The following is a 15,494-nucleotide window of genomic DNA, read 5'->3' as shown; positions in this document are numbered from 1 at the left end:
TGGCTATATTTCGTAGTTTTAGGCCCACACTTAACACTCATAACTAATTTCCATAGTTAACAATTGGAGTTGATTTCCAATTTAGTCAGTTTTCATGCACATTACCCAGTTCTAACCTTTCGTGCAATGAATGCAAAGACAGTTATTTTCAAGGATTAACTCATCCTGGAAATGAAGATTTTTAAGCTTCACCCAGCAAGCAGTCACCCTTTCAATAAGAATTATCTGAGGGCTGAGGGGCTGGCTCAGCGGGTGATGGTGCTTGCTGTGCAAGCCTGGAGACCTGAGTTTGATTCCCAGACCCGTGTAAAGGTGAAAGAAGAATGTGGACCCGAGAGAATCACAGGGCACCGGAAAAGCACCCTTGTTATGAAAAAAAGCTGAAGAAGTTCTCAGAGGCTTTGCCAGACGTCACCTGTACAGATGTTCACAAGCGACACCTACGCCACAGAACATGAACTTGAAGAGGCACTGGCCTCTCTCTCCTTGGAAGCTGCAGGGTTTGCGTGTTGAAAAGAAAGGTCTCACCTCCTCACTGATGAATCTCCACTTCCCCTTCAGTTCTCCACTCCACAGCTGCCATACTCTGGCGGCGTCCAGCAAGCTCAGCCACTTCTCCCACAGAGCAGAGGCCACTTGGAGCACACACATACCACTGCTTTCTGTGCACCTGCAACTCAGGTGTCTGAGGACCCCACGGAGGTTCACTAAGTCGCCTTTGATTGACAGGAGACTTGCTGTTAGGGCCTTAAAGAGAAAGTGACAGGACAGACATGAGGTCTGTGATTTTTTTTTTTTTTTTCTGAAATATCACTTTTAAATCTGGCACAGTTAAGGATTTTTTTCCTTTTTCTTTTCTTTTTTTTTTTTTTTAATTTTTGTTTTTCCAGACAGGGTCTGTCCTGGCTGTCTGGAACTTGCTTGGTAGACCAGACTGGTATCGAACTCACTGAGATCTGCCTGCCTCTGCCCATCAAGTGCTGGGAATAAAGGTACTCCATTTAGGAGTTCTTGATTTATTTGTTCAGTTTTTTTTTTTTTTTTTTTTGGTAGATGAATGGCCTCATCCATATCATAATGACTAGCCAGGAGTAATGGTTCATGCCTTTAATCCCAGCACTCAGCAGGGTGATTGCAAATTCAAGACCTGCCTAGGCTATGTAGCGACTTTGTTTCAAAAATAAATAAATATGTAACTAAGAAACCTAAAGTACAACAGCAAAGTACCACAGATACTAACAGATGAAAATAAACAAAACCCAAAATTGTTTTAGAAGCTGGGGATGTATCCAAGTCACAGAGTGCTTGCTTACTGTGATTACAAAAGTAAACATGGAGGCTCGTGTCTGTGACTCCAACACTTCGGATAGGTGAGGAGTAGAAGCAGGAGGGACTTGTGACACAGGAGATTCTGTCTCAAATGGATAATACATAGCTTAGTAACAGTAGAGAAAGTGATCAAAACTTAACAGATGCAGTGACTGCTCTGTCATCAATCCAGTGGCATACCTCGAAACATCAGGAAAGGAAGGGTCAGAAAGGTGGCCTGCAGGGCAGGATGCTAAGGGGGGGAGGGGAGGACTGCACTGTAGATCAATCAACTAGAGGGGCCAGAATATTCCCTCATCCCGTGCCTCAGCCTCTGGTAGGAACGCTTCTCAGGGGTGTTGGAAGATTTCCGTGGCTTACAGCAGAGCAGTGCCCTCTGCTGCCACCACCTGCTTGTTCTCCTGGGTCTTTACAAACACTATCTACAGACTGGTGGTCCTTTACACAGACTGTCTGCAAACTGACGGTCCATTACCTTGCTCTGTCCCAGCCATGCTAAAGCTTCTTTGTAAGACCTGGGCAATGGGGACATGGACTGTCCAAGATCTGTCTCCATTTTCCTGAGCCGAGAGCAAACTTCCTCTTTCAGTTTCCTATAGCATTTGTAATTCTCTAGGCACCTGAAGAGACAGAAAAAAAATATTCAATTTTATTTCTCATTAATCCACCCCCAACACATACCACACATAAAGAAGGTGGTGCTTTTTTTTTTTGCCACTAAAGGTACCTGTAGATGGCTTTAAACGGGAGATACAGTTGCCCTCAAAGTACTATATTAGATAGAGAGAGAAAGATTGAGAGAAAGTGAGAGTTTGAGAGAGGAGAGAGGGAGCGAGAAAGAGAGAGGTTAAGAGAGATTTTTTTTTTTACGCATTACTAATGAGTTGCAAGTAGGCTGAATTCTGGGAGAAAGCTACGCAACCTTAAAAAATGTCTACATTGGATTCATTTGTTCAACTGCTTGTTTCCCAGAATCAGGATAAAATAATTTGCATAGTAATAGCCTTTTACATACACGAGTATTGATTAAAACAGGAAGGAAAAAACAAAATAAACCAAAAAACTTGTATCTAACAAAAAGCAAGGTTAAGTAACAAGTCACCACAGAATTTTATATATGGGTTGTTATTATAAAGCACATGTATGATGCTGAATTTAATCCCTCGTTAAAAAAAATTAAAAATTTTGTAATAGATACCTTAAAATAGAAACTCACGCACCTGAAATCCTAACACTCATACCCGGGAAGCTGAGGCTGCCTTAAGTGTGAGGCAAAGGCAAAAGGCTAGTTTCAAATGTGTGTTGTGTGTGAGCACACACTTCACTCATGCAGGTGTGACTGCCATAGCATGGGTATGTGAAGGCCAGACATCAGTGTGAGGTGGCCTCTTTGCTCTCCATCCTATATTTTGAGACAGTCTCTCCCTGAACCTAATGCTTGTTGACTTGGCCATGTTGGCTAGTCAATGAGCTCCCAGGATCCTGGGATTAGGAAAAACGCAGTCTTTACATTGGTATTGCTGATCCAAACTCTGGCCCTCGTACTTTCATGATAGACACTTTGCCGACTGAACCATCTCACCACCTGCCTCTTACTCTTCATTTATACAAGGTATAAACGCACAGAGGAGCATGTTCTGAGCATGTGTAAAAGCCAAGGAGGCCATCTAGTGGCCCATCTATCATTCTCTGTTTTATCTCTTGGGGCAGGGCCCCTCGCTGAACCTGGAGATAGGCTGGCTATCAGCAGGCCCATCAATCCTCCTGGCTCTGCCTCCCCTCCCCCCATAGTGCTGGATACATGAGAAGACACGCCCAGTTTTTTTTTTTTTTTTTTTTTTTTTTTTTTGCATGGGTTCTGGGGATTTAAACTCAGGTCTTCATGATTGCAAAACAGTCTTACATGGTGAGCCATCTTCCAGCCCTCTCTTACCATTTAGTGTCAATTGTTAGCAAGGAGGCAGGACAATTGGAATATCTGTATGTACCTGGTTTCCTGGAAATTAGTAGGCTATTTAGTGCTAGGAATTGCATCCCTTTGACCTGGGCTATCACACCCTTGCATACTCAAAGGAGGCTCCTGCACTTCATATGTTACTATAAGCACAGTTGGTTTTTGTTTGTTTTTGTTTTTTTTCACATGCATTGGTGTTTTATGTACATGTATGTCTGTGTTAGGGTGACAGATACCCTGTAACTGGAGCCATAGACAGTTGTGAGCTGTCATGTGGGTGCTGGGAACTGAACCCGGATCCTCTGGAAGAGCAATCAGTGCTCCTAACTGCTGAGCCATCTCTCTGGCCCAAAACACGGTTGTTTAATGCACGAAACTGTAAACAGCTACAGGCAAGAATGTAAGTAAACCTTACATAAAAATGATGAGCTTGAAAAATATGGAGTTACAGAATAAAAAAATGAAAATAATAAGAACAAGACACAAACAGCAAAAATACAATTGGAAGAAACAGTAAACATAACACATAGGGCATATATTATTTTCCAATAAAGGGAGAAAAAGCCCATGAGAGAATTCAAGTTAATGATGTTTATCTTGGACATTTGGGGTATAAAGATGCTTATTTGTGAGGCCTGGATAAATGGCTCAGGGGCTAAGAGCACTGGCTGCTCTTCCATAGGTCATGAATTCAATTCCCAGCAACCACACGGTGACTCACAGCCATCTGTAATGATATCTGGTGCCCTCCTTCTAGCATGCAGACATACATGAAGGCAGAGCACTATATACATGATAAATCTTTAAAAAAGATGCTTTATCATCACCCTTTACACTATCTATACATTTTGTACATAGCGTTATATGTATCAAATACTAAACAAGAATTAAAACATAATGAACTTTTAACATGTTTTTTTGTTGACTTTTTAAACTTTCCTATATTCAAATTTTCTCTGATGGGCACATTAATTATAAAGCCTAGGAAAATGATGTTCTGCTGCCTGAAGGCATCCCTTAAGATAGGCCACCTACCTTCCATCCTCTGCCTCCTGGGCCTCCAGCACTGCCTTTAGGGCTGAATTCTTAGAAGCTAGTTCTTGCAAAGTACCCTGAAGTTGCTCTTTGGCCTCAGGGCTGGAGATAGTCCCCAGGGTCTCAGTAAGGTTCTGGATGTCCGTTACTGCGGACTGCAATTCCTCTTGCTTACAGCGCGCTGGCTCCAATGATGCTTTGGGATGGTGAAGATCCACTCTGTATGACAGAAGGATGGCTTCCAGGGATGTGACGATCCCCACTGCCCTCGTGACTGTCTCCTCATAGTGGGTTGCATTTTCATAGGCATCATTCAGGACATTCTGGGGAATTAGAAATTAAACTCAGTGACAGTTTTCCACCTTGAGGGATTTTTGTTACTCTCAAATATGGTGTAATCACAGTCCCTGAGTCCTATGAGAGCTGGGTGCCTGTCCTTACAGGGGGCAGCCTGAGATTAATATTTAAAGCTGAGTAAATTAACAGTTCATTTTCTAAGAAATCTAATTTAAATTTAAAATAACATCGCATTAACTTTGTCAGTTGATACATAATTCTGACTCTGGAATTTTTATACCAGGCTTTGAATGAAATAAAGCATTATATATAATGTGTATAATCTTAATATCTATGAACAAACGAAAACAGCCCCAAAGCTGGATTTCTTAAGTTTCAAATAAATAGAATCATCTGCCATCAACTTCAGTTCAGGCATATTATTGAATGTCCCTATACCTCCGTTTGTGAAAATAGCAAGTGAATTTAAAGATGTTTTCCTGTTCAGCTCTAATCTAATTATTCATGGATGGGGTAAGTTATACAAAGTGTTTCTTGAAACTATTAAAAGCAAAAAAAATGTATTAGAATTACTCAGCATTTCTTACATAACTATTTAAATAGCACACAAGGATTTACCATAGCACTTTACATTTCTGTGGCATTTACACCCATTATCTAATGCTAAAACGGTGACTTTCCCCATTCTACAGATCAAAGGTAATGAGCTAGATAATGGCACGCAAGGCACCAGCTACCTACTACTTATACAGTGGGATCCTTCTAAGATACTTGCCAACTACCAGAGGGAGACAGGGAGTTGTTCTCCCTGCAAGTTCCCCCAACAACTATTCCACCTTGTGTTGTAGCAAGAAGGCAGCCACAGTCGTTATATAAATAGGCACGGCTGTACCCCAATAAAATATTATTAATAAATCAAGCACTATGAACAAGATTTGGCAATGGCCTTATATTTAAGGATGTCTGTTGTAGACTTAAGAGAAATCTCAGTTTAGATCCTGAGTCTGTCACTGAGCTAAGACCCCCAGAAAGAGCTTCATGCTTCTGAGATTAGACTTTTCTTATTTTATTTTTTTTCAGTGCTGGGAACTGAACCAGGGAGCTTTGCACTTGCTAGACAAGCATTCTGTCAACGAGCTATACACCTAGCCCTCAATTTTCCATTAAACAAGGCTAACAACAGCAGACTCCACTCCTGACCCCCCAGCACAATGTAAGTTCTAAATAAACATTAGTTACCATTTAGTGCCCTTCCTTTTATACTTCTACTCCATATCATGTTACTATCACTAAACAAAAAACTTGAGAGTTCCATGGGGTTTAGGAGGGAAACAAAGATATTGGCTTCATCTTTTTTCAAATTTATGAGGCACTACAGTTTAATTCCGAACATGATAAAGTGGCTCACAGTCTTTTAGAAAGCAGTTTTTCTTCCTGCAGAGAATTCTACTGTAGGGTCTGTACTATCTTCAGGAGTACTGACTTGACATCACCTGTAGCAAAACAACTACCAGTCTTAAAGGACTAATTTCAAAGACAACTTACTGTGCGTAACTCAATGCTTTTGCTCAGCTCCATTTGAAGACCTTCCAGGTCCTGTAATTTTGCCTCCATGCCACTGGTTCCGGAAGCATTTTCTTCTCTTTGCTCCTTGGCAACTCTCAGAGCTCCAATACCACACATTTCTGCCCGAACCTGCTCACCAAGTGCTTCCCAAGTCTCCTTCTCATCTTGAATATGTTGAGTCCCCAAATGTACACATAAAGGCTGCTGTAGCCGAGACTTTATTTGCTTTAAAACACGAAGGGAATTTTCTAGTTTGTCCTGGAAAGCTTTTTTGTCCACTCCCTTTGGTTGCAATTCTAGCAGCATGTTCTCAAGATCCTCTTGAAGCTTAGCATGTTCTTCTGCATTTAGCTTTAGTTGCAGCATCTCACTCTCTTTGAACGAGTCGTCAAAATCCTCACTTTTGCTTAATTTCTTCATTATCTCATCACGCAAGCCTTTGGCTTTTTCAATTCTCTGAATCAAAATATGTGTGCTGAGCAGCGTGCTTTCAGGAGACATATTAGGGCCTTTCAGTAGTGATTTGGCCCTTTTCTTAATTTGCAAACTCATTGCCTTTATCTTACTTAGTAACACTTGGTACCGGTCATGTGCCATTAAAAATGTGTCCAGCTGCTTAATTTTCTCTTCCAGTTCCCTTTCCCTTTCAAACACTTGGGTCTGTAACTGTTCAAGCAGTGAGCCATCCCAGCCTAGCCCTAAAGAGTCAAACACTTCTTCAGATGTCAGCACTTGTGAGATGTTGCCTCGGATGGCGGCCAGCTTGTTTTTAAGATGGCAGAGTTGCTCTTTGGCATCCTGCTGTGGCTCTCGATGAAGTGGGAGAAGTTCGCTGAGCTGGATGCCCTCAACCTGTTTCTGAAGCACAGCTGTTTTCTCATGAAGTTCTTGGTGAATCTTGATCTTGCGTTCGACTTCCTTACAGTTAGTCTGGATGCGTCTTTGTGTTCGGCTGGTCCTTGTTTTGAGGTTTTTTAACTGATCATCCAGAAATACTCTCTCAAACACATTAGCATCCTTGTAGGCATTTGTGAGTTCCTGAAGATGTGTTGAGATCACATTCTCCATGTCTCTCAGTTGCTGCTGGGACGCCTTCAAGATGGCTCTGTGACGCTCCAGCTCGGCTTCTGTGGAGGCTTTCTCCTGTGTGGGAACCATCAGCGATTCGCTTTCTTCAAGCACTAGCCGAGCCTTTTCTATTACCGCAAACAATTTGCTTCTTTCTTCCAACTTCAGTTCGAGTTGCTGTGACCTCTGAGTTGACTTTAAAAGCAGTGCTTGGTATTGATTCTGTAAATCCTCTAGGACACTATTTAAACCATCGTTCTTACTTGCTGCGAGCCTGGGTGTGATGCCTCTGACCTCGTCCACCAGCAACCCCACTGCCTGCTGCTTACCCAGAATGCCATCATGAAGTAACTTGCACTGTCTGATCTGAGACAGGATGTCGTCGGGGAGGAGGGCGATGGGGACACTGAGCTCTGCCAACATATTCTTGACCCATAAGAGAGTCTCCTTTATCCTGTTCTTTAGGTCACACTTCTTAACCCGGTCTTCTACCTCCTGGCTTAATGGTTCCAGTGCCTCCAGTTGATTATTCAAACTGTTTAGTGCATCTTCCAGAGTTTCCTTTTCCCTTTCTCCCCAAAGTCTCTTCATCTGAAGCTCTGCTTGCCGCTTTAAACCAGAAAGTTCATATTTGATTGCGTGGATCTCAGCAGCAGGGGCAACCATGTCCAGGCTCCCCTCCTGCTGCTGTGGAGAGTTTAGACTCAGCAGGAGGCGCTGTTGCTGCTGGTGCAGAGAAACCCCAATGTCCTGGGCCTTCTTCAGGAGGGAGGTAAGTTCACTGTGTTCCGTGGCTCGCTGAAAACACTTCCTGTGAGCCAGCCGCTCCACAAGTTCCCACCCACATTCAAGTTGCTTCATTTGGCCCTCCACCAGCTTTTGATCCTCGGCGCTCAGGAGGCTGGATAAATGTGCCCATTCCACGCGAAGCTTGGTCAGACAGCCTTTTTCTTTCTCTACTGATCCCAGGAACTTCTTGATTTTGCCCATATAAGCTACACTGTCTAGTGAGCCTCTAGAAAAAGAATAAAGATGAAGAAATGAAAGGAAAGAAGTGAGATGTGGAGAACAAGGCATGTAGAAATGCTCTGTAAATGGAAAGCCCTTCACCCAGACTTAGTCTAAGACAGAAATTACCACAGTATCCAAATCTCTTCTTACCACCCTTCCCTTCCACCAAGAGTTGCTAATTGTTTTTAATATAAAATTATTTTAAGCGATATTGCTGAAAATAAAATCCATTTAGATAGAAGCATAAAACAAACCTTTATGATGAGAAATATTTACACATTATAACTTAACTATGTATCTATCACTTGTTATTTTCAAGGTCAAAGGGAATATATATTTATTGTTATTAATAGTAGCATATGATGGTGGGGGGAACGACTCATGTCATAGACCGCATGGAGAGGTCAGAGGGCAATTTGTGGAGTTATTTCTCTCCCCTTCTATCTTTATGTGGGTTCAGAGAATTGAACTCAGATCATCAGGCTCAGTAGCAAGTGCCTTTATCTTCTGAGTCATCTTACTGAGCCCCAGAATGCATACATTTAAATGAAATAATTAAATACATAACATTCAATATGTAATAACTTAAACCAATTATATGAGTAACAAGCAGCTATATACATGTTTCTCTCCATCCCATAGTTGCAGAATAAATTTTTAAAGAGTACTGAATTCCATAGAACTTACATATAAGATATTTACACTATTGTTTAATAAATTATATGTAAGACACAGTACTCAGTAACACACACACACCATGAATCCAATAGTTAGCTTCTGCTAAGGTTTGAATGCCTATGCTCACTCCAAACAAATTCTTATTTTATTGTTGTTGTTTGATGGTTTTTTTTTTTTTAAGTAAACTTATTTATTTTTAGGGTAGGGGAAACTTGTTTGAGCAATAGTTCTGTTCATCCACCTAGGTCCTGAGTGCTGGACTCAGGTTGCCAAGCTTGGTGGCAAGTGCCTTTACCCACCAAGCCATCTTTCAGGCCCCTTTATTTGCTTTTCTGAAACAGGGTCTCAGATACAAATGTTATGTGTTGAAAGCTCAGTGACCACACAATGGTATTAAGAGATTGGGGGGTCTTTGAGAGGCGATGAACATCCCTAAACTAGAGGGAAGGTCCACCAGAACATGGATTGCCAGCATCTTAGAACTTGGACTTAATTGCATCCTCAAAACAGTAATGATTGCTATTCCTAAGCCACCTGTCTGTGACAATTTTTAGAGCAACCCAAACAGACTAAACCAGTGTGTCCCCTAGAATCAATGTCCATGCATGATTTTAAAATCATGACATTTTACACTTACGCTTTGAGGCTTTCCACTTCTGCCAAGAAAGCGTTCAGTGAGGATTCAGCTGCAGTCAGCTGGTCTTGAAAATCATTAAGGAGGCCATACTGGCTTTCTTTAGTTTTCTTCAAGGTAAGAAGCACCTGAAGTAGATTGCCCACGTGGTTTGCTGGAGATCTGTCGGTGGGCAGAACCAAGGCTCTTCCTTCTGTTTCACTGAGACGTTGAGATTGTTTCAGAAGGTCTATGGCTGATTTTCTCACTTCCAAGTGGGCATATAATTCCTACAGGAAGTTATACAAATCAGCATGTAGATGTGTGCACACTCATTCATTTTCCTTCCTGCCCTCCTTCACAGCATGCCCTGTCCCATGAGGGACTCATAAATAATTTATTCACATGCCTCTGTTTTACAAGAATCATGTCAGGATCTAGAACCCTGGATCAGCATTTACCATCTCTTAGGAGACTCTATGATTTATAATGGAGACCCTGTGATTTATAATGGAAGATTTGTTTTTGTTATGTCCCTATACCACCTTTTTTCCTGGTTTAGAGTGGTCTACAGACAACACTGTAGAGTTGTCTGAAACAGCAGAGATCATCCAGAACAGTGGTTCTCAACCTTCCTAATGCTGCAGCGCTTTAACACAGTTCCTCATGCTGTGCTGACCCCCAACTGTAAGAAGTATGGTTTTTCCTGTCTGCCACCTGGTCTTGTCCTGCCGCTGCGCCAGCCCCAAATAACACACAGAGACTCTGTATTTGATATTATGTTGTTGGCCAGTTACTTGTTTCTTATAGGCTAACTCTGTCTTAATTATTAACCCATTTCTATGTATTTCCACGTGGTCTTACCAAGAGCGGAGGAATGGCAGGTCTGTTCTCTCCAGACTCTCCATCCTGACTCCCCATCCTGACTCCTCCTTACTACTTCCTCTTTCCTCCTTGTCTCCTAGTCCCTCCTATCTTCCTTTACTATTGGCCAACAGTGCTTTATTCATTAACCAGTATAAGAAACATATACAGAATGACATCTCTCATCACCCAACCATAAAATTACATTGCTACTTCCTAACCATAATTTTTGCAACAGTTATAAATCATAATATCAGTATCAGATATGCACATGGTCTTAGGTGACCCCCGTGACCTCCCCAAAGGGGTCGTGACCCCACTGGTTTTGAGCCACTGCTCTAGAGTTTCACTTTTCAAAGCATAGCCATGTATAGGTTTTCAGATTTGGTAGTTAAAAATATGTTTACTGTTTATCAGCAGCTGTCAAGCTAAGGAGGAGGCCCCAGCCTCTGGATCCTCAGAAAAAAATGGAACCTGCCTGAATCAGAACACAGAAGACTGCAAAAGTTAACTGTGGTGAGTCACAGTCCCCAAACTCTCACTGAAGTTTTTCAGGAACTTTGTTCAACAGAAAGATGTCGAATGTTCATTAAACTCTCCCACTTCTTAAATGGTTAGCGTTCTACAACTTACTGATTAGTACATAATTATATAGTTACCAAACTGATCATCAGGCAAAGGTTAAATAAGACTTTTCACTCCATACAAGCAAGGTTTTGGTAATTAAACTATATTGTATCGCACTGGGTAAACGATGCAATCATGCTGTTAGTGTTTTTCATGTTCCCATACCTCCATCCCTTTTAATTGTTCATTTCTTAACATAATGTCCAATTCTAAAGGTTGATTTTGCAGCTCGTTGACTTTCCACTCATCTTGGGTGTTTTGCATGCTTTCTTGAATGTTGAGGGAAAGTTGTTTTGACAAAATCATTTTCACAGATGAGTTCTGAAAACATAAAAAGATTAATTGCTGAATAGCCTACCTTCCAAATGAACCTCTTTCATTTTTCTTTCTTGATTAAAAACCATTCCAGTTGCTTCTATTTACTCAGACTAAAGGCTTTAAAGAGGTTTATTTGGGTACTACCAAAGATGGACTTTTCCCATATAATAATTAATATCTGCTTTGGCACACCTTCTCCCAAGATGAAGCATTGTTGTTAGAACAGCATGGGACCTAGAGTTGCTTCATTATATACTGAAGTGTATATAATATTAAATAAAACGGATATCAAAGAGTCAACAGTTCCCAAATTACACTTAGTATTTATAAACTGAAGAGAGACAGGTGCTCGTAGGTAAGTTGTGGAAGCACCAAAGAATCATGATACTGAGGAGAAATGATGCCTTCCACCATTTGGTAAAGACAACTACAACCTGAGACTATAGAAATGACTCAGTGGACACACGTGCTAGCCAAGCAATCCTGTGTACCCAAGCTCAACCATGCAACCTATGTAAAGAGAAAAGCTGGGCTGGTAACGCACATCTGTAATCCCAGGGACATTACCTCAGGATGAGAGGTAGAAACAGGAGATATGCCCAAAGCCTATGGCCAGCCAGTCTGCAGCAGAGTATAGCAGTAGAAGCCTAGAGATCTGGCCTTGATAAGCTAGAAGGTGTGACATGACTCCCCCAAATTATCCTCTGACCTCCCCTGGTGTTCCTAAGTGTCTGTGTGGAAGCATGTGTGCACATGCCCCCATAACACACTAACTTAACAAACAAAACCTTACATAAGGTAGGAAATATTATAAATGAGTGATTTGATCTTTTTTCTGAATGTTTTAGGAACTTGTGATTATCAATCAGGGGTGTGTGTGTGTGTGTGTGTGTGTGTGTGTGTGTGTACACATGCATATGTGTGGATATCAGAGGATAACCTGCAGGGCTTGTTTCTTTCCCTTTATCCCAGGGATTGAACCCAGGCCTTCTGGTTTGGCAACAGGTACCTTTACCCACTAAGTCATCTCTAGAAGTATGTGTTAAACACTTGTAGGTACCAGGCACCATACCAATAATTTTGTAACTAGATGGGAATGGAGGCAGTGCTAAGGAGTAAGCATTTGCCTGGCCTGTTCAGGGCTAGACCTCACCAAAACAAAAACAAAACCCACAGAGACAAACCAAAAGCAACCAGAAGTCTGCAGAGTGCTGTAATATGTTAACAATAGAGGACAGTAGGCAGGAAGATAAGGAACTTTTCATATTTGTCACTGTCCTATAAATCTAGAGCAATTCTAAAATTAAAAGTTTACATAAAATAATCCCTGCCTGAGTTTGACGAGTTCTCATTGGTGGAGAATCAGGAGTCATGGGCATCGCTATTTTGAAATAACACAGTATAAGTCACTGCTTTTGAAATGTGACGATTAATTACGATTTTGCAAATTCCCTCCAGTTTTGAAGCTCTAATTCACTTGGGCTCTGGTGAAAACCTATGTAGAGGATGTCCTCACAGGGAGCTGGAAAGGAAAGGGCCTAGGCCACACAGATGGTGATGGTGCCTGCTGCCCCCCCCCCACTTCCTCGGAAATATCCACACATGCACCTGGACGCAAGGGAGGCTGCACCAAGGCCTAGAGACCTGGCCCCAAAAGGATATCTATCACTGCTATCTGCCAAGAATCCAAAACAGCTAACTCTTACCTGATGAGCTGGTGCCCAAGGACCACTGTTACCAGGATGTCACAGGCAACATTTGTAATGTCAGACCTCAGTGGTCAGACACAGTATGTCATAACACTTTAAATCACCTCCAAGCCATTTGCTCATTGAACCCCAAAGCCATTTTGAACCATGACAGAAAAGCCAACAGAGTCCCTCAAACGAACATTTCAAACGTAACAGGCAACATTCCTTTGGCTCATGCCAGGGAGGTTGGAACCCAGCTTGGGCCCTGATTGGCTCCTGGAAAGTTCTGTCACTTCCTCATGCCCTGCCCACCACCCTCTGCACTACTTTATTTTGACTGAACATACTATGAAACATTTTATCTTAAATTATAAGACATACGAAACATATATGAAAGAACAACAACAAAACCTCCACATGACTGAAAACAAAGATGAAAGAGATATAATTTACTATATTAAAGAAACGTATCTCCTTTAGCTTGTTTGTCTTCCAAAGCGAACACTGTCCTGTAGCCAAATATACATGTTGTCATCTTCACAATGTTGTAATATTAAATCATAATATATTATTTTAATTAATATATAATAAAGTAATATGCTAGCTCCAGCTGACCCCTGCGTCTGTGTTCATATGTTGCTTCCTGCAAGAGACCCTCCCCATCCTACCATCCAGCCCCAACAACTTTGCTAAAGGCTAACAGCCTTCCTAAGCTTCTGTAATGGGACTCTTCATTTGTTTAACGTATTGATTAGTGTGTCTCTCCATCTCCAGCTAGAAGATCCATGAGAACAGAGGCCGGATCTACATTTGACTCTTTGTTGCCTGTTTAATCATTTTTTTTTTTTTTTTAACAGAAGGGACACAGACATGAATTCAAGTTAGATGAAAAACTAAGACTGCTTTTTTAAAGCCTCTTTTGGTTGTGAATGATGAAGTACATGGAAAGACACTGAGGAACTATCAATCTGGCAGTGGCTGATTTGCCACTGGGTTGCAATGGTGGGGCTGAATGACAGTAGAGGTTTGAAGGAAATCTTGGAAGTATCCATAATAGCTCAGCAAAGGTCAGAGAATCTGTGAGTACATTTAAGGCTCTGAAAGGTCATGGAGTAAAGAAAAGCTATTTGAATTCATTTAACCTCACATTTGCAGATCTTATTCTGACCTCAACTTTCTACTTATGCAGCCCCTTAAGTAAAACAGTGGGACATAGTTTGGGATGACAAGACCAAGAAAGGGTGCCCAAAACCCTGGCCCAGCTCTGCTGGACTTCAGACCCTTAGCATGACAGCTAAGGGTTAGGACAGACACTTTCTTTCGGCTTTTGAGACAGGCTCCCATGTAGTCCAGGCTGCTCTCCAACTCTGTGTAGCTGAAGCTTCCCTTGAACGACACATTGTCCTCACCCACTCCCAACTGCTCAGATTATAGGTGAACACCACCATTCCTGACTAAGAGATGCTTCATAAGGTTCCCTTGAAGCCTAAGATTTTAGGCCTTTGGATCATGTTCTCAAATGCACGTGACTGATAGACATGCTTTGGGGATCACTGGTCCTGAGAAAAAATAAGCCCTGGATTGTTAAAAAATGTCTCTAAGACAAGAAGCAAGACTTTAATACTGGCCGGAAGAGCAAGGAAGTATACTTGGAAGGGAGAGTGGACACAAGCCCTGACAAGGGGTTCTGACACACACACACACACACACACACACACACACACACACACACGGTTCTCCCTCCCACTAAGATTCCAGTACGAACAAGAGCTGACACAGACCTCAATCACTACAGTACTCTCACTCACTACATGGCCTTCCTTCCCCTGTAACCACCGACTCCAGCCATGTTCCTGCTTGCTTACATGCTGCTGGAAGTCTGGTACATTTGGTCCACATGTAGGACCATTTGTCTTCCAGGATTTATCTATATATGCTTCTTATGCATCAAACTATAAATGCTCAGAATAGTGAGGACAAGGAAGTTAAAAAAAATAATTACAGACAAAAGGTTTTGGGAATTTCAAAGCAATCATGTCACATAGTTTGCAAGTTGGGAAGAATGGGACAAGGAAGATTATTAAATGTTAGTCTGATTATCTTTGGAAAAAATAATAAATTAGGAATGCCTGATCTTCCTCGTCTTCATTCACTGCCATTCATTTCCTTTTGATAACACATACAGTCCTAGGAGATTAGACAATCCTCGTCTTTTACCACCTCTTACTTGCTAATTAGCTTGACCTTCATAGCAGGGTCAGAAAGGGGACAGTGCCGTCTGTGCATATCTAACAATGCTTAGGTATCACATTTATAAAACTATGTAGCATGCTTTGAATGGGCACCATCCAAACATTTCCCGCTTAATCACACCAATATTAAGACGAAGTCAACTGACAGTCCCAAGCTAAAATACCCTGTTCCATCGCAATAAAATTCTGAG

General features: G+C 41.7%; 1 protein-coding gene across 1 annotated transcript in view; it reads right to left on the bottom strand.

Moving 5' to 3' along the window:
• The window catches only part of Syne2 (spectrin repeat containing nuclear envelope protein 2), a 255,798-nt gene that overhangs the window by 136,382 nt on the left and 103,922 nt on the right, over positions 1-15,494 (bottom strand). The window contains exons 45-50 of the mRNA XM_051196009.1: positions 11,208-11,363; positions 9,576-9,841; positions 6,161-8,264; positions 4,319-4,641; positions 1,805-1,949; positions 529-747 (exon numbers count right to left, since the gene is read on the bottom strand). Of these exons, the coding sequence (XP_051051966.1) occupies positions 529-747; positions 1,805-1,949; positions 4,319-4,641; positions 6,161-8,264; positions 9,576-9,841; positions 11,208-11,363 (3,213 nt within the window). The remainder of the gene's footprint in view (positions 1-528; positions 748-1,804; positions 1,950-4,318; positions 4,642-6,160; positions 8,265-9,575; positions 9,842-11,207; positions 11,364-15,494) is intronic.

This window comes from Phodopus roborovskii, unplaced genomic scaffold (assembly GCF_943737965.1).
Source record: "Phodopus roborovskii unplaced genomic scaffold, PHOROB, whole genome shotgun sequence".
Taxonomy (NCBI): Eukaryota; Metazoa; Chordata; class Mammalia; order Rodentia; family Cricetidae; genus Phodopus; species Phodopus roborovskii.
This window is presented reverse-complemented; position numbering and strand designations above follow the sequence as displayed.